Source organism: Schistocerca nitens, chromosome 4, assembly GCF_023898315.1.
Source record: "Schistocerca nitens isolate TAMUIC-IGC-003100 chromosome 4, iqSchNite1.1, whole genome shotgun sequence".
In the NCBI taxonomy this organism is placed as follows: Eukaryota; Metazoa; Arthropoda; class Insecta; order Orthoptera; family Acrididae; genus Schistocerca; species Schistocerca nitens.
The window spans coordinates 286,271,728-286,299,247 of NC_064617.1; the positions used below are offsets into that span (position 1 = coordinate 286,271,728).

The window sequence follows — 27,520 nt, forward strand, 5'->3', positions numbered from 1 at the left end:
TCTTATAAAACTTTCTATTCTCATTCCTATAAAGTACTTTTTAAGCCTTTTTAAGGCATCTCTTTTGTTTCTTCCGCGTACACTTGCTGCTTCTATCCTCTTTTCGTTATACTGAAAGGTTCCTTCTGTTTAGTTATGCATCGTTACCTTTTTGTATCTCTCTTCATCTGTTTTCTTCTCTCTATACTAGAGCGTGCCGGTAGTGTGTGTGGCCAAGTGGCCTCATTGACACGTGCTTGCTCGTTTGATACATTGCTCGGAAGGATTGAATTTAAGGAGCCGGCCCGACGTTTAGTTAAATGATCTGATGATTATTATGTTAATATTGCGCAACGGATAACGCGGGGGAGGGCTCAAACAACCAAGTGGGCAAGTCAGTAAAGGCCACACTCTATCATGATCTATAAGGGCACCACTTTATTGGTAGCATTGCTCTCTACCCAGGACTGGGGTTTGTAATGATCATTAAATTCATGACATTGCTCTCGACACAGGACTGGGGTTTGTAATGACCACTAAATCCATGACATCCAGTTTATAGGTCATTTATTGTCTAGATCCCAGAAATTTTACAAACTTAATATGACATTTATTATCTATATTCCCCAAAACTTTACAAATTTAATAATTGCAGCAAACAAAGTCAAGTCAAATATCTTCTAGTTTTGTCTCGCACTGGAGATGCTTAAACTAATAGACATCTCGTTTCTACTTAAGCAATGGGAAAGAGGATGGGACTACGTTGCTGCCCTTGTGGTCTGTCTGCTGGGACAGTGATCGAAATTTGCTCCCAAGATTACTACTAGGACCGAATAACAAAAATTCTCTTTGGCGGAAAAACGGGGGAACAAAGCAGACACAAACATCTCCCATATTCACAAAAGAAAGCAAATTCTTAAAAAATAAAACATCCTGTGAAATACGGCACACGCAAATAATCAATTAACAGCACACATAAGCATCCTCACCCTAACTAATTTCCAAGAACGAACTGGTAGCTCGCTGGTAGTGCAATTCTGCACCACGTGGCTGACCGATACCAACAGCTAATTTCTTTGTACTCACCCCTCTGTTCGTTCTTGCTTTCCATACTATACAATCATTCAAAAGCTCAACCTATTCTTTATCAAAGTAGTTAGGACGTGCTGCTTGCAAATGGGGGTTAAAAAGGAACCGTGAACAAAATTTATGAGATGGCCTAGAAAAATTTTACGTCACACGCTTAGAACCTTAAGTATGTCACACACGCATCTCCTATCAGGTTTCACACGGAATCGTCATCCAAATTACTCATCAGCCGTTACGACCACGTGTTAACTAGGTGGGGTAAGGCCCCAGGTTACTTTAACATTGCAAAAAAAATTGCTTCTGAAAGTGAAACTATACAATTTTTTAGAGCTATTGCTGCTCTCGTGTGCTGAAGGCACCAAGTAATTGCAACACTATAAAGGGATAACACGAGCCCCCATGCTCGCCTCTGACAAAGAAACCCTAACTGAAAACTTTAATTGTAAAGGCAAAATTTCTAAAAAAAAATGAATGAATGGCCGTAACGACACGCTAACTATTTCAATCCTTGGAAAAGAGCGGATTAGTATAAAACATAATACCTCATCCCACGATAAAATTGGCAGCAAAGACGGAGATTGCCCTCGATTCCGTCCGCTCAGTTCAGTCGCTACCCCAAGAGTGACTATCATGGCGGCTCTCAACGGCCGTTCCCTTACATGGAGGAGAAGGGGACCTGTTACCAACCCCGCACTAACCCCTGGCAAACAGGTGCAACATCTCTGTCTTTACTCCAGGCTTACGTTGGCACCAACCGACCTACATGGTGACCACACCTCTACCTTGGCACTACCAGCAGACGAACTCTTAATACAAACCCCTACTTAATCAACCCAATGCAACGTAGTGGGATTAGGGAAAGGAAGTGCATTTATGTAATTATGAATTGAATTAAATAAACAGATAGTCCACTTCTTCACTCGAGATATGACACTGTTTAAACTAAAAAAATGTTGAAAGTATATTCAATGTAATGCAGCAAAAAAACTAATTGTAATGAGATGGAACAAACTGTTCCCTCTCAATACATAGCCCAGTTAATTCTCGTATTTCGTTGGTGACATTTTAAACTTGCTTCTTTCTTATCTTGCACCACTTGTTTACATTCATCATGATACCACATCTTATTTCTAAGTCTTCCAGATTCCCATACCACTACATCCTCTACTACAGTTATGACATTAATCTTAATACATTCCCGTTTCTAGCCTGTGTGATTACTGTGGTCCACTACCTATAAATTCTTTCTCAGTTTATTCTGATATTCAAAAGCTGCACCCTTATCTTCCAATTATTCAAAAATCCATTTCAGCTTTCTCATGGTTTATACGTCATAGAAATCCTTTTCCTCGTTTCTGCAGCCACAAGGTAGTGGACCAATTCTGAGTTTGCTCCCCACACCAAGCGTTCACACTCAGTGTTATTTGCTCATCTTTTGGATACCAAATGGTTCAAATGGCTCTGAGCACTATGCGACTTAACTTCTGAGGTCATCAGTCGCCTAGAACCTAGAACTAATTAAACCTAACTAACCTAAGGACATCACACACATCAATGCCCGGGGCAGGATTCGAACCTGCGACCGTAGCCGTCGCTCGACTCCAGACTGTAGCGCCTAGAACCGCACGGCCACTCCGGCCGGCTATTGGATACTACTATGTGGTCAATTTAATCTGTATCATTTGTTGCTGGAATTTTCTAGGTCCCTTTATGAGTATCTTTTCGTTGGGAAATACGTGCTTACTGCCTTAAGATCAACGCCAGCTGCGAACTGGCAAGTCGCAGCCCAATACAATCATGTTCGTACACGGTTCGTGCTTACCACAGCACTGTGTCGGCAAGGATTGCTGCAGCTGAGCACGTCAAAGCGAGTCAGCCGCGCGTTAAGTTACCTGTAACCTTTTTTTAAAAAAAAAATTCGCACTCTGATAGTAATATGAAGCGACCCATATACATGTCCACATATGTTTTGTAATACACTACTGGCCATTAAAATTGCTACAGCAAGAACAAATGCACATGATAAACGGTTATTCATTGAACAAATATATTATACTAGAACTGACATGTGATTACATTTTCACGCAATTTGGGTGCATAGATCCTGAGAAATCAGTACCCAGCACAACCACCTCTGGCCGTAATAACGGCCTTCATACGCCTGGGCATTGAGTCAAACAGAGCTTGGATGGCGTGTACAGGTACAGCTGACCATGCAGCTTCAACATGATACCACAGTTCATCAAGAGTAGTGACTGGCGTATTGTGACGAGCCAGTTGCTCGGCCACCATTGACCAGACGTTTTCAATTGATGAGAGATCTGGAGAATGTGCTGGCCAGGGCAGCAGTCGAACATTTTCTGATCCAGAGAGGCCCGTACAGGACCTGCAACATGAGGTCGTGCATTTTCCTGCTAAAGTGTAGGGTTTCGAAGGGATCGAATGAAGGGTAAAGCCACGGGGCGTAACACATCTGAAATGTAACGACCACTGTTCAAAGTGCCGTCAAAGCGAACAAGAGGTGTCGAGACGTGTAATCAGTGGCACCCCATACCATCACGCCAGGTGATACGCCAGTTTGGCGATGACGAATACACGCTTCCAATGTGCGTTCACCGTGATGTCGCCAAACACGGATGCGACCATCATGATGTTGTAAACAGAACCTGGATTCATCCGAAAAAAATGACGTTTTGCCATTCGTGCACCCAGGTTCATCGTTGATTACATCATCGCAGGCGTTCCTGTCTGTGATGCAGCGTCAAGAGTAACCGCAGCCATGGTCTCCGAGCTGATAGTCCCTGCTGCTGCAAACGTTTTCGAACCGTGCAGATGGTTTTTGTCTTGCAAACGTCCCCATCTGTTGGCTAAGGGATCGAGACGTGGCTGCACGATCCGTTACAGCCATGCGGATAAGATGCCTCTCATCTCGACTGCTAGTGATACGAGACCGTTGGCATCCAGCACGGCGTTCCGTATTACCCTCCTGAACCCACCGATTCCATATTCTGCTGACAGTCATTGGATCTCGACCAACGCGAGCAGCAATGTCGCGATACGATAAACCGCAATCGCGATAGGCTACAATCCGACCTTTATCAAAGTCGGAAACGTGATGGTACGCATTTCTCCTCCTTACACGAGGCATCACAACAACGTTTAACCAGGCAACGCCGGTCAACTGCTGTTTGTGCATGAGAAATCGGTTGGAAACTTTCCTCATGTCAGCACGTTGTAGGTGTCGCCACCGGCGCCAACCTTGTTTGAATGATCTGAAAAGCTAGTCATTTGCATATCACAGCATCTTCTTCCTGTCGGTTAAATTTCGCGTCTGTAGCACGTCATCTTCGTGGTGTAGCAATTTTAACGGCCAGTAGTGTATTTCGACGACGATGTGTCATTCAGACGTGTCTGACATTTACGACTCTTTTTCACCACTGCACTTGAAAAAGACTCTACAGCCCAAATCGCGATTGTGAAAAACTAAATAATTTTAAAAAACTTACAGGCAAATGGTGGCAATGATGGCAATGATTTCATCCAGAAGGTACACTGAGGTAACAAAAGTCATGGCATACCTCCTAATACTGTGTTGGACCTCCTCCTGCCCGGCGTGGTGCCTCAACTGGGCGCGACATGCACTTAACAAGTCGTTGGAAGTCCCCTGCAGAAATATTGAGCCATACAGCCTCTACAGCAGTCCAAAACAGCGAAAGAGCCGCCGTTAGATGATGTTGTGCACTAACTGACTTCTCGATTATATCCCATAACTGTTCGATGGGATTCATGTCGGGCGATCTGAGTGGCTAAAGAATTCGCTCGAATTGTCCAGAATGTTCTTCAAACCAGTCGCGAACAGTTGTGGCCTGGGGACATGACATCGTTGTTTCGGAACATGAACTCCATTAATGACTGCAAATGGTCTCCATGTCACCGAACATTATTATTTCCAGTCGATCATCGGTTCACTTATAGCAGGGGCTCAGTCAATTCCACGTAATCACAGCCCACACTATTATGGAGCCACTGCCAGCTTCCAAAGTGCCTTGTTGACAACTTGGGTCCATGGCTTTGTAGGGTCTGCTCCACACTCGAACCCTGCCATCAGTTCTTACCAACCGAAATCGGGACTCATCTGACCAAACCACGGTTTTCCAGTCTAGTGTACAACTGATATAGTCACGAGCCCAGGAGAGGCGCTGCAGGCGATATTGTGCTGTTAGCAAAGGCACTCACGTTGGTCGTCTGCTGCCACAGTCCATTAACGCCAAATTTCGTCGCACTGTCCTAACGGATACATTCGCCAGGCGTCCCTTTGATTTCTGCGGTTATTTCACGCAGTGTTGCTTGTCTGTTAGCACTGACAAGTCTGCACAAACGCCGCTGCTCTCAGTCGTTAAGTGAAGTCCGTCGGCCACTGCGTTATCTTTTGTGAGAGGTAATGCCTGATATCTGGTATTCTCGGCACACTCTTGACACTATGGATCTCGGAATATTAAATTCCCTAACGATTTCCGAAACTGAATGTCTGTTAATTCCCCTCATAAACCCTACCTTTTCATGTGTATCAGCTCGGTACAAATGACAGGCACGTCAATGCAGTGCCCTTTTATACTTTTGTGTATCCCATGACTTTTCACCTCAGTGTATATTGTGAATGGGGTCCCCAACCAAGGAAAAACACCAAATAAATAAATGTTAATGTGTTACAGTGTGTAAGTGACACTTACATAAACATCCTGATTCAACCCAACTAAAGTGGGTTCCTTTATTGAGAACCTCTTCGTTAATTTGTATCTGATTTTCCATTAATCACTTTTAAATTTTCAGTTCCAGGACCGAAGGGAGACCGTGGCGATCCTGGTCCAAAAGGAGAAGTTGGAGCGCGGGGCCCTCCCGGTCACAATGGCACTGCAGGGGCCAAGGGACCTGCAGGGCCGCCCGGCACACCTGGGGCACAGGTGCGTAGTACCAACACTCCACAGTGTGCAGTGCACACCCTCCTCATGTCCTCTCTTACTCACTTAAGCTTGTTTTACACGAATGACACTGTGGTCAAAATCGACAATGCGTGTTGGTTGAGCATAGCTTTCCAGCATGTAAAGCCGGGTTCCATGTGCAAAAAACATGACGAGCCCTGGCAGCCACTCGAGTGGTGTCATCGAAGTTGCGTGTGGAAGCACCTAAATAACTGTGGCACCACTCGAGTGCCACAACAGTAAAAAACACGTTAACTTTGAGACGCCACTTTCCTTCTCCCACGACCGATTAGCGCCAGAAGAGGCCGCCATCTTTGAAGATAACTGACTGTATCTGATTGATTTCATATTCGTACTTGTACATTACGAAAATATGTAGTTTCAGCAATACAGCACATTAAAAATCTCTCCAAAACTCGTCTTTTTTAGTATGTTTTACTACAATACAATAGTAGGAGGTGCGACTTTGGTGCACAAATTTTGCCATTGCAGATAATGGTTAATGCAGTGAAAGTATATGATGTTGCTATTATACACTGCATGGATAAAATTTCTGTGTGAATAAGTAAATATTATTTAATTAGTGAAACGTTATTTGTACTTTCATCGCAGCTCACTTTATTCTAAAAACGATGAAAATTAGTGTAATACTGGCAGCACATTCAGACAATCATATTATAGTACTGGAAACTTCAATGTTCCTTAAACATTTATCCAGTGCATTTGAGAATGGAAGTAACAAGTCTTCTGGTAACAGTACTGTTTTATATTAAGTGTAGCTTTTAATAAAGGGAATCAATCACATTTAGTGCACTTGCACGAAGCGTATGTCCAAAATTAGGCATAGAATAAATTTAGTATTTTGTCGTATTTAATTTATGTGGACTCAAGAGTGAAAATATTAGGGTTTAAACGAGTCTTTAGGGAATCGTAGAAAGCATCCAACATACAACACAAAAACTTCGAAATTGTGCTTTTGACAAAATACCGAAGTGTCACTTCTAGTTTTGCTTGAGCCACAACTGAATATTTCAAATGAGTGTCGGATTTTTTAATAGAGCTTGAATCACAGCTCTACAACTACTCGAAATTAGCTTTCGTTATCCGGTAGTGTTTCACGTATGAGTCTTCGCTTACAAAGGCTACTTCCATTACTTTATGTGAAGCCACTGTGTTATGTGCGCATAAATTCCAATTCAAAATCCAATATTTGTGCTTTCACTTATTTTTACTGGATTCTTGGCTCAGTTCGAATACCATAACCTAAATTACAAAACCAATGTCCCCTATGAATAGTCCCAGCCGTAGTGAGAACATTGCCACGACAGTTTTGACAGAAGCGTGTAGAAACAACAACACACTGCGCCATTATTGTAACAGCCATTACGTCAATTGCTGTTGCATATGGAAACGTGGATTACACACCTGCCATCCAAACCATAAGTGAGTTAGTGACGTCAGTAATCGGCTGATTACGCCAACAGCAGAGCTCTGAAACCCATAGCATACTAAAGATGGCGTATGCACAGAGACACAAATAGTGACGTTGTCTGCTAACACTGGAAATTACAACCAATTTTCGTCGTAATCACTAATTTTATAGTAACGGATTGGGTGCCTATGTGTGCACTTAATCTTTATTTTATTGTTTGCTTGCATTTCACGACGCGTTGGAAAGGTTGTATGAGGACTTGTTATTGTTCTTATGAATGTTCTTCCACAAGAGATACAGAATATCACATAAGGGACATGATACGTCATTAAACCAAAGGCGTTTCTTCTCACGAAATTTCAATCGCCAGCTTTCTTCTCCGAATGCGAAAATATTTTGTTGACGTCGATCTACGTACGGAAAAACGATTATCGTAATAAAATAAGGGAAATCAGAGCTCTCACGGAAAGATAAAGGTGGTCTTTTTCCGTGAGCAGTCCAAGAGGGCAGTAATAGAGAATTAGTGTGAAGGTAGTCCGATGAACCCTCTGCCAGGCACTTAAGTGTAATTTCCAGAGCAACCATGTAGATAAAGATGCAGATTTGAAAGCAAAAAGTTATTTACATTTTACAGAGAAAATCCCTATAGTGAAAATAAATGAAAATGCAAATAGATGACAAACATTTTAATGAAAATTGTTTCAATAGCGAAAACATCAGCTCTATTGAAGGAGAAAAATAGTTATACATGTTATTTGACATTCGTAAGGAAATCTAGACGCGAAGGGTAAGGTAAATGGGGATGTAGCTACCTTCTAACAAGGCAATATCGTCAATTTGACCTCATATTTTAAGGAGAAAGAAGCACACCTGCAAGATATCAGCCCCACAACTCAACTTCGTGAGAAGATTTGCGCCATATTGTATGCAGTTATGACATCGACCTCCTGAACGCACAGCTTTCATACCTGCGAGCGCACTTCATGTTTGTCACACGCATTTCTCCGTTGCAGCCGCTTAATGCCTGAGCGTGAAGTACTACACAGTGGAATGAGTAACGGGTTCTGTGAATTACTATTTTGTCATTGGTAGCATACTTCGCTCATTCTGTCAAATTGCTCAGTTTCTAATCTGTAGCTGGATGCAGACCTTTCTACTTCGAACTTTTTTATGTAGCGATTCATAAATGCATTCTAACGAATGAGAATGTCACTGAAATGAGTGTGTCATTAAAGAAGTAGCGTATCACTATTTAATTATTAAAATCCCTGTTGCGTGTTATTTCCATTGAATTTTAAAGCTGGTACTGTTAAAGTGAAGCTGTTATTCATTTTGATTTTGAGGCTTTTATATAGCTGCCGAATATCAACAGGAGAATATTGTTAAAGTAGTATTGGACGTCCACTGATCGTGACCAGGCCAAATATCTCACGAAATAAGCGTCAAACGAAAAAACTACAAAGAACGAAACTTGTCTAGCTTGAAGGGGGAAACCAGATGGCGCTATGTTTGACCCGCTAGATGGCGCTGCCATAGGTCAAACGGATATCAACTGCATTTTTATTAAATAGGAACCCCCATTTTTATTACATATTCGTGTAGTACGCAAAGAAAAATGAATGTTTTAGTTGGACCACTTTTTTCCCTTTGTCATAGAAGGCGCTGTAATAGTCACAAACATATGGCTCACAATTTTAGACGAACAGTTGGTAACAGGCAGGTTTTTTATTTTAAATTAAAATGCCGGCCGGGGTGGCCGAGAGGTTCTAGGGGCTACAGTCGGGAACCGCGCGATCGCTGCGGTCACAGGTTCGTATCCTGCCTCGGGTATGGATGTGTGTGATATCCTTATGTTAGTTAGGTTTAAGTAGTTCTAAGTTCTAGGGGACTGATGACCTCAGAAGTTAAGTCCCATAGTGCTCAGAGCCATTTGAACCATTTTTTTAATTAAAATACAGAAAGTAGGTACGTTTGAACATTTTATTTCGGTTGTTCCAATGTGATACATGTACCTTTGTGAACTTATCATTTCTGAGAACGCATGCTGTTACAGCGTGATTACCTGTAAATACCACATTAATGCAATAAATGTTCAAAATGATGTCCGTCAACCTCAATGCATTTGGCAATACGTGTAACGACATTCCTCTCAACAGCGAGTAGTTCGCCTTCCGTAATGTTCGCACATGCATTGACAATGCGCTGACGCATGTTGTCAGGCGTTGTCGGTGGATCACGATAGCAAATATCCTTCAACTTTCACCACAGAAAGAAATCCGGGGACGTCAGATCCGGTGAACGTGCGGGCCATGGTATGGTGCTTCGACGACCAATCCACCTGTCGTGAAATATCCTATTCAATACCGCTTCAACCGCACTCGAGCTATGTGCCAGACATCCATCATGTTGGAAGTACATCGCCATTCTGTCATGCAGTGAAACATCTTGTAGTAACATCGATAGAACATTACGTAGGAAATCATTGCACCATTTTGATTGCCATCGATAAAATGGGGGCCAATTATACTTCCTCCAGCCGGCCGAAGTGGCCGTGCGGTTAAAGGCGCTGCAGTCTGGAACCGCGAGACCGCTACGGTCGCAGGTTCGAATCCTGCCTCGGGCATGGATGCTTGTGATGTCCTTAGGTTAGTTAGGTTTAACTAGTTCTAAGTTCTAGGGGACTGATGACCTCAGCAGTTGAGTCCCATAGTGCTCAGAGCCATTTGAACCATTTTTTTATACTTCCTCCTATAATGCCGTACCAAACATTAACCCGCCAAGGTCGCTGATGTTCCATTTGTCGCAGCCATCGTGGATTTTCCGTTGCCCAATAGTGCATATTATGCCGGTTTACGTTACCGCTGTTGGTGAATGACGCTTCGTCGCTAAATAGAACGCGTGCAAAAAATCTGCCTTCGTCCCGTAATTTCTCTTGTGCACAGTGGCAGAACTGTACACGACGTTCAAAGTCGTCGCCATGCAATTCCTGGTGCATAGAAATATGGTACGGGTGCAATCGATGTTGATTTAGCATTCTCAACACTGACTTTTTTGAGATTCCCGACTCTCGCGCAATTTGTCTGCTACTGATGTGCGTATTAGCCGCGACAGCAGCTAAAACTCCTACTTGGGCATCATCATCTGTTGCATGTCGTGGTTGACGTTTCACATGTGGCTGAACGCTTCCTGTTTCCGTAAATATCGAAACTATCCGGCGAACGGTTGGGACACTTGGATGATGTCGTCCAGGATACCGAGCTGCATACATAGCACACGCCCGTTGGGTATTTTGATCAAAATAGCCATACATCAACATGATATCGACCTTTTCCGCAATTGGTAAACGGTCCATTTTAACATGGGTAATGTATCACGAAGCAAATACCGTCCGCACTGGCGGAATGTTACGTGATACCACGTACTTATACGTTTGTGACTATTACAGCGCCATGTATAACAAAGCGAAAAAAATGGTCTAACTAAAACATTCATATTTCTTTACGTACTACACGAATATGTAATAAAAATGGAGGTTCCTATTTTAAAAAACGCAGTTGATATCCGTTTGACCTATGGCAGCGTCATCTAGCGGGCCAACCATAGCGCTATCTGGTTTCCCCCTTCAAGCTATACGAGTTTTGTTCTGTGTAGTTTTTTCGTTTGATGCTTATTTCGTGAGATATTTGGCCCGGTCACTATCAATGGACCACCCTGTATGTGCGTGAGATTGACATATTACGCACTCATTTTACTTACTATTTCTCTAGCAGAGTAACATGCGTTCTCGAACAAGATTTCAAAACACGTTAGGTGGATGTGCCCACGTCTCCCTCCTCTTCCCTCGCCTTCAATATCCTGACAATAGTGGTTGTCACTCCAGCGTACGGTAATTCGCGCTCCGGTGTTAGGCGGCTGCAGTAGGGCAGAGCCGAGAAGAAACAAACGGCGCGGGAGAAAGCTTAAAAGTTATACTTTCAGAGAGTCATAACTACGTAGCATCATGCCATGGCCCAAGTTTTCTCGTGGGATCAGTTGCTGTGGTTGAGATCTTACAAGTGTGCCTTTTCCTCCTCAAAATAGGAGGTCCAGTCGGTAATTCCCTTGTAAGTATTGTTTGATATGTTCACATGTATATATTTCCTAGAACAAATAAATGTTGATGTTTTGAAATGTTTAGAAGCCACTTCCTCATTCCTTCAGTTCTCTGCAGTGTGGTGAATTTACAATACCATCTTTGTCAAGAACATCAGGTTTAAATCTTGCTTAATAAATGTTATTGTCATTGGTATTTCCTTCTGTTACCACGTTCAGAGTTTCTATAAGAAGGACGATCCCTCATACCCGCACTTTCACCATGCAGGAGCCAAACTGTGCAGAAAAAAAAAAAAATAAAAAATGGAAAGGACCACTCACTACGAAGTGGCCTCCGTACAGGAATAATACGCCAGGAGCGGTACGGTAGACTCACTGCTCACGAGCATTCGGTTGTGATAAAGAAGTCACTCTTCTGAAAGGATCTTGAACCGCTACATAAAGGCGGCTCAGAGAAACCGCGCAGTCACATTCACTCGCTTACTCGCAACGATGGAAAACTCGTATGCACGCCACTGGCATTTAACACATGCTCAAAAAATGCTGGTAGGACTCGAAAGAAAAACCAGGAGGAAATGCTGAAGATCAGTCACATATTACAAACCACAAGAGGGAAACGTTACAAAATTATTAAAACTTTGCTGGCATTTCTCCGCACTCAGAAAACAGACTAGAGAAGCATGCGAAACTACACATTAACGAAACACCAAAGCTTTTGTTTGCACAAATATGCCTGGATAATACGCTTCTGTACTCCTGTTTACCATCACAGCTAAAACAAATACATAAAACATTTTAATAGATCTTCCAATGGGGAAAATCAGTTTGTGCTGCGGAGAAAAGTAGGACCACATATCTTAGACGACACGGTCTGCAGCTCAGTGCGGCTTGGGATCCACCAGTCGCGAGATTGAAGCGGGCTCAGCGAGCGCAGAGTCAACGAATGCCCATATATGGGGATGCTGTGAGCACCAGTGACACCACAGCCAGCAGCTCCGAGTATATAAAGATGTACCAGCAGCCCATCATTACACTTGACAATGGCCAAGTAGAATTTGGTCGAAAGCTCGTAACATTTCAAACTCCTGACGCAGCTGGAATATCGAGAACAATTTATTCAAAGTACACTGCCGGGAACAAATGCAAAAGCCATAGAGACAATGTCATTTTATTGACAATTGATGTGACGAGTAGTTCATCACTGTAGGAATATACGACGGCGAATTCAGACCACATGGAAACACACATTTCACAGAAAAGAGCGCCCAAACAGTTGTATCAGTAGACAGTGTAACCCCCGCTGGCGGCAGGAGTGTATTCTCGCATGCAAACGATGCTAAAGGTGCCAAATGACATCCTTCAGTAAATGGTCCCAAGCGTCTTGCACCCTTTGTTACAATGCGGCAATGGTTCTCGCAGGCTCTGGAGGAGGAGTAAGTTCGCACTTCACAATGTCCCATATGCATTCAATGGGCGAGAGATCTGGTGCTCTTGCTGGCCAGTGCAGTTGCGTGGCAGCAGCCTTATGTTGACGTCCACAGATCTGCTGAAAACCACATCGCCTTCATGCCGAGAAAATGGTAGTAGCACGCAGATAAACTGCGCAATGCAGTGGGCATTGGTTGCTGTCCCCTGCAGAAATACGTAATATGACCCCGAGTTGTAACTGATGGTCCGCCACATCATAAGGTCTGGTAGCACCTGTCTGTCGTGAGCGAATGAACTCCGTAACAGCCCGCTCTCTAGCTCTACGCAGTACACATGTACGTCCATCACTTGTATGCATACAGAACCTACTCTCATCACTGAAGACGACAGAGCACCATTACACACTCCGGTAAACTCTTCCACGACACCAGTGTAGCCGCGATTGACGGTGTCGTGGTGTCGATGACGTCGGTGGCTGCCTGGCCAGAGGCACACCCGATCGTAATCCTGCTGCAAGCAAGCGGTTCCCAATGATCCTCGTTGACACATCGGGTGCAACCTGTGCCAGAATTTCCAACCTCGATGATGTCTGGTCGGCCACTGCTTCTCGAACAATGCGGCAATCTTTTGCGTCTGTGCTATGCGGACGCCCAGAACCAGATTTACAGGTGTGAAGCCGGTCGCTGTAACCGAGCGGTTGTAGGCGCTTCAGTCCGGAACCGCGCTGCTGCTACGGTCGCAGGTTCGAAACCTGCCTCGGGCGTGGATGTGTGTGATGTCCTTAGGTTAGTTAGGTTTAAGTAGTTCTAAGTCTAGGGGACTGATGACCTCAGATGTTAAGTCCCATAGTGCTTAGAGCCATTTGAACTATTTTTGAACAGGTGTGAAACTGTTCCACAAACCACTGCTGGAAGCAGCCACACACCACCGATACATCACGTCCAACACGTGCAGCAATCCGCCGATGAGTCCGTATAGCTTTCTGCAGGTCCACAATGCGACCCCGTTCAAATGGCTGCAATTGTTCAGCAAGCATACTTACTCGGTAGGGTATGGTTGTAACTTAGAACGAATGTTGGAATCAGTTAATCCCTAAACTCAACGCAGTTACTGTCTGCAGAGAAAAAAAAATAGAGGGTGCACACACAAGCGTCACTACGACGTTTCAGTATGCACATATTATAACCTGATGCCACTGAACGCAGTCCTTGAGGGTGCTGCTTTTTTTCCGGCAGTGTGTTTTGCTCGATTTTACATAGCTGAGTTATTTTTCTAGGTCACGTAGTCCTATGAAAGTGTATTTTCCTTGGTGTTCCTTGCGTATAATGAAAGTGATACACGGAGGTAGCAAAAGTCATGGACTACCTCCTAATTCGTGTCGGACCTGCTTTTGCTCGAGTAGTGCAGAAGCTTGACGTGGCATGGACCCAACAAGCCGTTCCCTGCAGAAATATTGACCCAGGTTGCGTCTACAGCCGTCAATAATTGCGAACGTCTCCAGTGTAGGATTTTGTACACGAACTAATATTTCGATTATGTCCCTTAAATGTTCAGTGGGATTCATATCGGGCGAGCTGGCTGTCCAAACCATTGGCTCGAAATGTCCAGAATATTCTTCAAAACCGATCGCAAACAACTGTGGCCCGGCGACATGACGCATTGTCATCCATAAAAATCCCTGAATAGCTACAATGGTATCCAAGTAGCCAACATCCAGTCCATTCCATGTAAACACAGTGCACATCATTATGCGTCCACAACCAGCTTACACAGAGGCTTCACAACTTGGGTCAATGGCTTCGTAGTATCTGAACCACACTCGAACCTTACCATCAGCTCTTATCTTGTGAAATTAGGACTCGTCTGACCAGGCCACGGTTTTCCAGTCGTCTAGAAAAAATGGTTCAAATGGCTCTGAGCACTATGGGACTTAACAGCTATGGTCATCAGTCCCCTAGAACTCAGAACTACTAAACCTAACTAACCCAAGGACATCACACAACACCCAGTCATCACGAGGCAGAGAAAATCCCTGACCCCGCCGGGAATCGAACCCGGGAACCCGGACGCGGGAAGCGAGAACGCTACCGCACGACCACGAGCTGCGGACCCAGTGGTCTAGAGTTCAATCGGTATGGTCAAGAGCGGAGTAGGCAATGTCGTACCGTTAGCAAAAGGAACCACTTTCAAAGGTAGTTTCTTTTTCAGAATGAATTTAACATACACCCTTTTCCTTTACACAAGGACGCAGGTCCCTTCACACTGTCGTAACGGACACGTTCGTCGTACGTTCCATATTGATTTGTGCATTTATTTCACTTAGTGTTGCTTGTCTGTTAGCACGGAAAACTCTATACAAACGCTGCTGCTCTCGGTCGTTAAGTGAAGGCTGTCAGCCACTGCGTTGTCCGTGGGGCGAGGTAATGCCTCAAATTGGTATTCTCGGCACCCTCTTGGCATCTTCAATCTCAGAATATGGCATTCCCTAACTATTTCCGAAATGGAATGTCCCATGCATCCAGCTCCAACTACCATTCCGGCTTCAAAGTCTGTTAATTCCCGTCTCGCGTCAGTAATAACATCGGAAACCTTTTCACACGAATTACCTGAGTGGAACGACAGCTCCGCCATTTCACTGCCCTTTTATACCTTCTGTGTGCGATACTACCGCCATCTGTATAAGAGTATATTGCTATCCCATGACTTTTGTCACCTACGTGTATTACAGCCTGGTGTCAGTGAACATTGAGGGTGCTGCATTTCTTTCTGCCAGTGTATCATGTTCAATTTTACGTAGCTGAATGCTTTTTCTAGGTTATGAAGTCCTATGAAAGTGTCTTTCCCTTGGAGTTACTAATGTACATTGAAAGTGATGTATTGTGTAAGCTGCTGTGACGTGTACCTACCTGTTGCAGGGTCCTCCGGGAGCGAAGGGAGACCGCGGGGACCGCGGGCTGCCGGGCGTCCCTGGAGAGGCCGGTCCCCGAGGAGAGCCCGGGCCTCCGGGCGCTGTGGCCGTGGCGGAGGGCGGCGCGCCGCAGCTAAAGGGCGACAAGGGCGCGCCCGGCCGGCGGGGGCGGCGTGGGCTGCCCGGACCGCAGGGGCCGCCCGGACCCACGGGGCCAGCAGGGCCGCCCGGCATGGACGTAAGTACTGGCTACTGGCACTGTGATTTTTCGATATCCGTAATGTCTGTGAATGCTAACATTCGGTAACTGCGATTTTCAGTTGCGATTAGTCACAGTTTAAAATCATAGTTACCGAATTCACAACAAGTATCCCTCAGCAGCATTAAAATGGTGCTTACGTGGCTTATTACGGTATATGTCACACTGCGATTAGTCGCAGTGATTAATAGCAGAAATCGTTTGTTAATGCTGTGGAGAGATGTAAGCATATCTACTAACTGGTGTTTTTGGATGGGTGAACTGTGTCAATGCAACGGAAGTGATATGTTCTCGCCTCCACTATGGAAACTTAATATTTTAACAGTGTGTCATTGAAATCATTATGAGATGAACGGCATGATAAACAAGTCTGAAATACTCTGTGAGTCAATAATGAGAATTCCATTCTCCCCTTGCTGAAGCCATCTCGTACTCCAAAATTTTCTGCTGTGTAGTCGTTGATAAAGACTTGGTTATGTGTTTTAAGACTATTCTATAAAATTTTGAGAGTACTGCCAGATGACTGTAAGTTGCTGGTACGATATTTCAGCCCAGAGTGTTCTTGCCATCTTCAGGTGAATACTGATGAGCAGTACACAAAGCTCTCCTATTTAAGATCCTGCACTTTGACGCAGAGCACACGTTTAATATTTGTTCTTAACGCACTTCATTTAACAGTAAACAGCAATTTTTTACCATTAATATACTACTTTATAATAATCTGCAATTTTTGCATCCTGTGCAATGTGTGAGCTATTTGTCCTAGAGAAGAAATGAACAGGAAATTTAATGCAGTTTAATGTTGCACTGACAAACATTTTTGCTATAATCAACAGTTTTGGAGTTATCCAAGAAAAACATAAAGAAGTGACCTCGAAACTCCCCACACTGACCCCCATCCCCCACGCCCTCGCGTTCACAGCTTTCCAGTGGGGATATTTGGAACGTTGTTCATGAAATTCCCTTCTATCAGTCTACAAATATTTGAGATTAAATGAATATTTTCTCTTATTCCACCTTTTCTTGGGTTTCGTTGACTGAGCTACCTGACCATTTCCCAAGTTCAGTGCCACATTTCAGATGCGTCCGACTGACTGCTCATGCAGGACTGCGTCACCTGGCTACGATTCATGTGTAGTCTCCCTTCGAACAGTGTGGAGTGCTTTGACCAGCGAGCCAAGTTATCTATTTTCTCTATGGACTATCACTCTTAAAGTGGGAAAATCTCTATCACCTACCTACCACGTACATCACGCTACCTACAGTAACAGTACATCAGACAAGAAGACAATTCCAGGTATCGTACATGTAACCAACAATATAATATCCTGAATCTGCAATATCTGTAAATAAGCTACACGTTTATTGTAAATTACGGTATATTTTGTTCTCTATTGTCAATAAATGTTTCGTTTTTAGTAGACGTGTAGTTGCCAACTTTTCTTGTATCTTTGTAAAACGGCTGATCTTTGTGGTCTCGGAATGATGAACACAAAAACGGGCTTGAAGATTCGAGTTTAGTTGTATCTTTCGGACATTTAACCTTCTCATAAGTATCCTTAAAAAGCATATACTTCTTTTTACGCTGTTGTACACCCTAGAAGAAAGGTTACTGACGACGCTTCTAATACGCCATGTTTTCTTAACTGAGATTATACAGGGTGTTACAAAAAGGTACGGCCAAATTTTCAGGAAACTTTCCTCACACACAAATAAAGAAAAGATGTTATGTGGGCATGTGTCCGGAAACGCTTAATTTCCATGTTAGAGCTCATTTTAGTTTCGTCAGTATGTACTGTGCTTCCTCGATTCACCGCCAGTTGGCCCAATTGAAGGAAGGTAATGTTGACTTCGGTGCTTGTGTTGACATGCAACTCATTGCTCTACAGTACTAGCATCAAGCACATCAGTACGTAGCATCAACAGGTTAGTGTTCATCACGAACGTGGTTTTGCAGTCAGTGAAATGTTTACAAATGCGGAGTTGCAGATGCCCATTTGATGTATGGATTAGCACGGGGCAATAGCAGTGGAGCGGTACGTTTGTATCGAGACAGATTTCCAGAACGAAGGTGTCCCGACAGGAAGACGTTCGAAGCAATTGATCGGCGTCTTAGGGAGCACGGAACATTCCAGCCTATGACTCGCGACTGGGGAAGACCTAGTACGGCGAGGACATCTGCAATGGACGAGGCAATTCTTCGTGCAGTTGACGATAACCCTAATGTCAGCGTCAGAGAAGTTGCTGCTGTACAAGGTAACGTTGACCACGTCACTGTATGGAGAGTGCTACGGGAGAACCAGTTGTTTCCGTACCACGTACAGCGTGTGCAGGCACCATCAGCAGCTGATTGGCCTCCACAGGTACACTTCTGCGAATGGTTCTTCCAACAATGTGTCAATCCTCATTTCAGTGCAAATGTTCTCTTTACGGATGAGGCTTCATTCCAACGTGATCAAATTGTAAATTTTCACAATCAACATGTGTGGGCTGACGAGAATCCGCACGCAATTGTGCAATCACGTCATCAACACAGATTTTCTGTGAACGTTTGGGCAGGCATTGTTGGTGATGTCTTGATTGGGCCCCATGTTCTTCCACCTACGCTCAATGGAGCACGTTATCATGATTTCATACGTGATACTCTACCTGTGCTGCTAGAACATGTGCCTTTACAAGTACGACACAACATGTGGTTCATGCACGATGGAGCTCCTGCACATTTCAGTCGAAGTGTTCGTACGCTTCTCAACAACAGATTCGGTGACCGATGGATTGGTAGAGGCGGACCAATTCCATGGCCTCCACGCTCTCCTGACCTCAACCCTCTTGACTTTCATTTATGGGGGCGTTTGAAAGCTCTTGTCTACGCAACCCCGGTACCAAATGTAGAGACTCTTCGTGCTCGTATTGTGGACGGCTGTAATACAATACGCCATTCTCCAGGGCTGCATCAGCGCATCAGGGATTCCCTGCGACGGAGGGTGGATGCATGTATCCTCGCTAACGGAGGACATTTTGAACATTTCCTGCAACAAAGTGTTTGAAGTCACGCTGGTACGTTCTGTTGCTGTGTGTTTCCATTCCATGATTAATGTGATTTGAAGAGAAGTAATAAAATGAGCTCTAACATGGAAAGTAAGCGTTTTCGGACACATGTCCACATAACATATTTTCTTTCTTTGTGTGTGAGGAATGTTTCCTGAAAGTTTGGCCGTACCTTTTTGTAACACCCTGTATATAGCGCATATGGTGTAAATACGACAGGAAAAGCAGCCCGTGGCCCGTGAAACAAGAGTACCACATGTTACCCAGAAGTCGTACTTATGATACAAATCCACCTAAAAATGGACATATAATCATCTGAAACACGTAATCAAAAGTATAGTAAATGTTCTTAAAATCATGCTTCACAACTCTCATAAAAGGCATTTTCTCGTAAACAGCCACCATAAGCCGCAACGAGTTTTAATTTGTATTATTCTGCAACTACTTTCATCTTGAGTTCGTCATCTGGCAGAACTCAGGTACAGTACACAATAAATGTGATTGATTATGCTAATTTATAGTTTCAACTCATATTCATAAGGGTTACAATCTCAACCACAATGTTCGGATTAAAGCCAACTGTGACAGGTAGCTTTATTGTCGTGGCTTATGTTTATTATTTTGGTCAGATAATGGTGCAGCAATCAAAGTGCTTTGGATATATTGCTGCTTAAACCAGTGAAATACAATTTCGTTAAACGTTATCTTCACATTTCATAGTAAAGCAAAATAACACACTGAAAAATATGTTGCTGAACAGGGACCCTGCATTTCATCAGTGCTATCGGCTCCGTCAGTAATTAAATCCGAATTAATGCCTGTCAAATTACCAGTACAACCTCAACAATTCGATTGCCTGCAACATTATACTCAAAGATTAAAAGTGGATGAAGTTAGTCGTAAGTCCTGCAGCTCCGTGACGTCGTCGTCTCACTGTCTTTTGTGTTACAGGGATCTCCTGGACCTAAGGGCAACACTGGAGCTCCCGGGATACCCGGCCGTGACGGCGTCAAAGGCGACAGAGGAGAAAGCTGCGAAGCTCCCAAGGTGTGTACACGTCAGCGTCTTCCATTCAGTAGTGGCACAAATTCACTTTCTCTTGCATTTCGTTTTCATACTGCTGTCAGAACATGTGCAGTTACTTTTGGATCACTCTGTATACTGCTCATGTACTGCACATATTGTACTGTTAAATCACTAAGGATGTCTGGTTAAATACAGGAGGCCCTAATATTGCTAGACGGAATAAATAAATATTCTGGTACACTTTGAACAACACAGGATCTTGGAGTAATCGTCGAATAATCTCGCAGACAAGTCATTTCCATTGCTCTGTTGGGTGACAAAACACACAAAGGCACAAAAATATTTTATTGTGAGAGCGACACGAAAAAACTCGAAATTCAGCAGAACTATCTACTGTACATTTACCCCGGAACATGGGTATGACGTATCCATCAAAATAAGAGTAAAATGTTAAATAATTTTTTGTATGAAATTGCTTTATTTCCAAGATATATATCATAAGTGCGCCACAAGCAACACAAAATTGGTTCTTGGCGATTCAAAAGTAAATGTACACACTTCATGGGTGTAATGCATGAATCAAAATAAGCGTAAAATGTTAAATAAAGTTTTGTATGAAATTGCTTTATTTCCGAGTTATGCAGTAGGGTAGGGATCACAAGTGCGCTACAAACAACACAAAATTGATTCTTCTCAGAAGCCAACGTCAAGAAAGGAACTCGAAATTCAGCAGAGCTACCTGCTGCAGATTTACGTGGAACATGTTGAAAATGATGTCCATATAGACGAAGATATTGACGTGCTCTGCGTTCTCGGAATCTTGCAAACTCCGGTCGTCCCATTCTGCACAATTGCGCAGCCATTTTCATTTGCAACAACATACACGAGGTAACTGAGAGGGCCCCAATGGGAGAGGTCCAGCGGTCTAAGATCCGGAGATCTGGCGAGCCAAGTAACTAGTCCTGCTCGACCTAGCCACTTATCGGGTTAAACGACACTGAGATACTCTCTCGCCCCCGTCTGAAATTTGCAGGACCACTGTCATGCAAAAACCGTAACTTGTTTCCTGTAGCGAGGTGGAACATCACGAAGCACTCAATTCGTGTCCCAGAAACTGTCGGTACACTGCCAGTCAAGCGCTATGGAATACATTGCATTCCGTGTAACTGATTGTCCACTATACCACGCCAAATGTTCATTGCAAAACGATGTTGATATCTTCATATTTAAGTTACCCAAGGATTTTGCTATGCCCACACATGCATGGCGCTCGAGCAGCCACTGAGAGGAAATTCTTATGTCTACGGTAGTCGACAGGTGTCAGATCCTGCACCTTCTGCAGGCGAAATGGGTGCAAATCAAGCAAAGGCATTTCGTGCCAGAATCAACCGATCAGTGTTGTTCAAAGTGGTTCAAATGGCTCTGAGCACTTCTGAGGTCATCAGTCCCCTAGAACTTAGAACTACTTAAACCTAACTAACCTAAGGACATTACACACACCCATGCCCGAGGCAGGATTCGAACCTGCGACCGTAGCGGTTGCGCGGTTCCAGGCTGTAGTGCCTAGAACCGCTCGGCCACTCCGGCCGGCGATCAGTGTTGTACAAAGCAACATCAGTCGATATGCACGTGGACACGACATGCCAAAAGCCTGTACTGTCCCATGCTGTAACGCCTAACACAAATGATGTTATGCATCATAACTCGGAAATAAAGCAATTTCAGACACAACTTTAACACTTTACTCTCATTTTGATGCATACATTATACCCACTATGTATGTACAGCTACTTTTGAATATAATAATAAAAATAGTAATATATGGTATTTCAGAAAGTTCAGTCTCATTAACACGAAACTAATTTCTTGTTACGTTTGTACAGAAGCAGTATAAGAGGAATCATATCTTGAGAAGAAGCTGACTGGTCTTGAACAGATCAAGAAGTAATAGGGCTAGTTTAGCAGATAATATGGATGGATGGGATGGTAGGAAAATAAGGATAGTTTTGACAATGTAGCGGGATACTGGTTCGCTATTGGACAAAAGGAAGACAGCTGGGATATGCTGAGAGGAAAGTTAGTTCATTTTTGTCCTCTTCAGTGTAAAGTGTTTTGGATTAAACACAAGTTACTGGGTAGTTTCTTCCAATTCTGCAGCAATAGAATGATGATAGGTATCTGATATGAGGATAAGTGTCGAAAACAACAGTGACTAAGAAACCGCAGAGGAAGACAAAGCGTGTGAAAAACGCACTGCCCATCCAATCGCATCCACCACAACTGAGCATAATAAAGGCTAGCATGATCAAATAATAGAATATTACACATATATTTTACGTAAGTATTCACAGACAACTTTTGACACAGTTGACAACCTCGTTGAATGTAATCACATCCCTATAGAGTGTAGTGTGACCGCAATTTTTGCTCTGGTGTACAGGCTGGAACACGCAGGAACTGTTCAAAACAATCTGACGAAATCTGAACGTGATCTGAATTAGAAAAGGATTTTAAGCTTTTTCACCCCTCATTTTTCGCATCCTACAGTTACATGTGCTCATGGAGGGGATGGTAAGGAGGGGGGGAGGGGAGGAGACGGTTATATTGATATGCACGTGGATAACGTGGCAGAGGGTCTCTCTAGGACCTCGATAGAGCTTACGTTTGGAGCATATTATAAATGATGTTAGGAAGAATTCCGCTTACAACTAGTAAAACTGTATTTTTTTGTTAAAACACAACCGGTTTCGCGGTTTAAAGCTGCATCATCAGGTACAACCCGCACGGTAAAAAGCGAAGTACACATTTTTTGGATATTAAAATTAACAATGGAATGTCTCAAATATACTCATAGCATTAAAAGATCGTAGTCATACCCATTGCTCCTAGTCAAAATTTATTATTCAGAGAATATTGTCAACACTATGGCGAGCAAAAGGTAAAGAAGGCGTGCACCATTCTTTAAAGTTTGCCAGCATCTAAAAATAAAAGCGAAAATATTTTATGGTGAGCGGACACTAAAAGTTTTCAAAAAGGAGCCGGATTGGCGATTAAAAAATTGTCATTGCTAACTTGGTCAGTCACGGCACAATGCAAATTACTGTGTTTTCCGCATAGTAAAAATGAAGCACGTCTTCTTTTCCTTTCGCTCGCCGTAGTATTGACGATATTCTCTGAACATTAATTTTGGCTAGGAGTGATGGATATGGCTATGACATTTTACCGTTGTGAGTATCTTTTAGACGTTTCTTTATTAGTTTTAATATCTACAAAATGTAGTGACACTGTCGTTGCCTTTTACCATGTGGATTGCACCTCATGATGCAGCTTTAAGCCATGAAACCGGTTGTGTTTTAATAAACAACAATTTTACCAGCTGTAAGCGGAGTTCTAACACCATGCCTTTCAACAGCTGCAGTTGCCCAGAACACAAAAAGTTTGAACTTTAAAAGTGTCCCTATACAGTGACACACCTTCATCAATTCGTAGGGGCTGACACCCATCAAATTTCAGATGCAACCAGCAAGTGTTAGTGCAGCGGCATAGCGCACTCAGCTCTTTATTTAATGAACAATCAGCTCATTCTACAGACAGCTCTCGCATGGTGTGGTGTGTTTCTGTCTCCTGCTATCATCATTGCTTTCATGCATGGTAAGGACTCTCATCTCAGTGCAGATGAATTGGAATCTTTGTTTTGTTTTACAGAATTATGGTATGGAGACAGCTGTCTTGCACCAAGATTAGCTAACATGTTGATTGTCTGGAGATGTTAAGTCACAGTGATACATTGTAAACGTGCCAGGCATGTCACAGAGCATGGTAGGAACAGCTTTACGACAAAATTTGTAGACAGGCTTTACTATGCGACATTGAGGTCAGATCTGCCACCATTGCAGTACATCACATGACGATCACACTATTGGACAGCAGTTAGTCCATGAGTGATGAGCAACTCTACAGCTTCTAGCTGATTGACTAGCTACTGTTCAAGTGGTGTCCACACAGGCAATTCAGCTATGGTTGCGGGAATTTGCATGGGGGCTGGCGTCACGTGCTCTTCACAAATGAGTGGCACTTCTCCAGAGAGGGACATGATGGCAGGATCCGCTTTGGAGTCGCAATGTGGAGGTGAGGAATCATCGTTTCCCCACAGACCACATTTTGGGGGAGAGGGGAACTGGCATAATTTGGGGAGGCATCGGGCTAAATAGGAATACGTCCCTTTTCGTTGAGCCACATCCAGCACTGAACGCCCAGGACTACCAGGATGAGATAATGCAGATGCAAGTAATTCTAGAGGCTGCAGCAGTTAGCCTGTGCTTCATATTGATGCAGGGCAATGCTCAGTGTCACATCATCCAGGTCGTCTGAGATTGTTTCGACGCAGCATACATCCCAGCGATGAAACGGTCTACCAACAGGCCTTACTTAAACCGAATTGAACATGAGTGGGATTTCATGGGTAGAAGGCTAAGGTGCATAAATCCCAAGCCAGGAACAGTTGAGTAACTGGATGATTTATTACAAAACATCTAGAACTACATCTCCCGGTCCTAGATCAGTTCAAAAATTGCTCTGAGCACTATCGGACTTGATATCTGAGGTCATCAGTCCCCCAGAACTTAGAACTACTTAAACCAAACTAACCTAAGGACATCACACACATCCATGCCCGAGGCAGGATTCGAACGTGCGACTGTAGGAGACGCGCGGTTCCAGACTGAAGCGCCTAGAACCGCTCGGCCACAGCGGCCGGCTAGATCAGTTCTTTTAACTGTAGATATAATCACTGTTATTAATGCTAGAGGTAGTTCCACCTGTTACTAAAGATTCATTCAAATCATTAAAACAATCATTAAAATCAAAATGTGTGTTTTCCTTTGTGCAGAAGATGATTTGATCATGAATGAGAACCTAACAGCTGAGTAGCGCTACATCGCTGTACTAGCATTTACTGGTTGCATGCGACATCTGATGGGTGTCGAAAGGGTTGCCTGTCCTGCTGGCGCCAAGGAATTGGTTTTATTTTATCATATGGCTGGGGCCCCCCTTCGGGCACACTGTTCGCCGGGTGCCGGTCTCTCAATTTGACGCCACTTCGGCGACCTGCAGTCGGTGAGGGTGAAAGGATGATAAGGACAGCACATCACCCAGTCCCTGGGCGGAGAAAATTCCCCGACCCAGCCGGGAATCGAATCCGGGGACAGAGGATTGACAATCCGTCTCGCTGACCATTCAGCTACCGGGAGCAGAGAAAGGAACTGGTGATGTCTCTGAAACAGGGACATTTTTAAATCGTCCACAAAGGTCAGCAAGTGTCACCGAGGGTATTGCAGAATTGGGGGTCTTAGAGGTACCCTTTTCTGGTCAATGTCACACCTCCCCCCCCCCTTCCCGACACATACACCACTACCACCACCACCACCACCACCACCACCACCACCACCACCAACCACCACCCGTGCTCAAGCAACAGAAGGGTGCAAAACCGGGGGGATGAGGAAGCATTAACACTCTTGTCCGCTTCGGGTCACGTTCAAATTTCGTCGAATGGTTTTGAACAACTCCTATTGTTTCCATTCTGTAGAGCATTCCAGAGGAGTGAGATCATGTTCAACGTGGTTGCAGCCCTACGATGTCCTTAGAGGACGGCTGAATCGTCCGGAGGTTGTCAGCAGTGTCAAAGGTTGTCAAGAACGGTGTCGTGTTTCACATCGCACTGCAAAGTGTCGTTTCCCACCGCGAAATGGGTGAAAATGAACGCCCCAATGGAAGGGGTGGCTTCCTTCACGCCTTTTATTACACCTCTGTAGGCCTTTTCTTGTTAGTTCTGAGCAGGGAAGAGTCCGAAATGTTTTGCTCGGACACCCTTAAGAAAACCGCTGGGCTTCGCGATTACCTCCGTCGTGGAGACGTGGAGAAAAGTGGTGAGAGGTGTGCGTCAGAGGAGGCGTGACGATCTGTCCATCGTGTGACACGTCCACAGCGGCGTTGGGCAGAATTGTGGTGAAATATGGTGCCAATAATACGACATAATTACACCTCAAATGAACGTCCGAGCTCTGTTTTTTTTTTTCTTTTTTTTTCACCCGCACCCTCACAGTGGAAGGCTGTAGGCTCCTTCGACTCTAATTTCGAACTTGTGCACCGAAATGGATAAAGTGAAGGGGTTTCCAAAAAATGGGATTTTAATTTTGTTGCGCAGTTTATTGTTTATTTAAAGTCTCCTTTAATATTTATAAGTTGACCACATCCATTTGCCTCAAGTGTCCATTCATTCATTATGATCTTGGTTCTCTCTTAGTTCACGTTTATACGAACTTCACAGCACACTATTCAAGTTCGTTAACTAATGTCTGAAGTTCTCCTTTGGTATTTGCCAACAGAACCATATCATCAGCAAATCTCATGTTAGTTAATCTCTTTCCCAGAATTTTGATTCCTTTTCTTTTACAATCCAATTCAGACATCGCTTCTTCTAGGATTACTGAAAATAGTTTTGGAGATGTAGAGTCACCTTGTTTTACTCTCAATTCAACGGGAAATTTATTTCTTTCTTCAACAACACTCACAGACATTGTGGAGATTTTGTGTATTTTGTATAGGATTTTAATATAGTCCTGTCCTAACATTATTCTGTTAGAACTTCACACAGATTGATGAGTCATCGAATCGAATGTCTTCTCAAAATCTATAAAGCAACGCAAAGAAGTAGATGGTACTCATTTTTCTACTAACTGTTTCAGTTGTACTAAATCCTGTGTGAAACTCAGCTTGCTAAGTGGATTGAGCCAGTTTAAATGTAACACACTCTGGTAGTCATATTTCCAGTGAATACTTTGTAGAGACGGACAGAAGGCTGATAGGGTGATAAGTCTTCACATCTTTAGTACTACCTTTCTTATATATTAGGATTTTTCTGGCTTTATTCCAATCTGTTGGTAATTGTGCAAACAAATGGAAAATAATTCCTCATCCATGAGCCTTAAAATAAAGACTAAGAGGTCATCACAGCCTGGTGAAGTTGATTTTTCATCTTGCCTGTAGCTTGTTTGACTTCTGAGACAAGTATTTCTGGCGTTTGGAACACAGAAGTGTCCAATTCATCAAGGATTAAGGCATCATCATTGATTTTACTGTACGGGTTACGGGTTACTATCAAAATATCCAGGACAGTAATTACTTTATTCTCTGTAATGCAGCCTTGATCTGCGTCTACGCTATTAGCTGATTCTTTTCAGTCATAAGCTCTCGGTTGCCCATCATGAAACTAGATTTAT

At 43.6% G+C, this 27,520-nt stretch overlaps 1 protein-coding gene across 3 annotated transcripts in view; it reads left to right on the plus strand.

Annotated features, from left to right (window-relative positions):
• Positions 1-27,520, plus strand: part of LOC126251885 (collagen alpha-1(XVIII) chain-like) — a 733,026-nt gene that overhangs the window by 636,737 nt on the left and 68,769 nt on the right. For all 3 annotated transcript variants that reach the window (XM_049952585.1, XM_049952587.1, XM_049952586.1), the window contains 3 exons: positions 5,899-6,029; positions 15,915-16,145; positions 20,166-20,261. In XM_049952585.1, the coding sequence (XP_049808542.1) occupies positions 5,899-6,029; positions 15,915-16,145; positions 20,166-20,261 (458 nt within the window). The remainder of the gene's footprint in view (positions 1-5,898; positions 6,030-15,914; positions 16,146-20,165; positions 20,262-27,520) is intronic.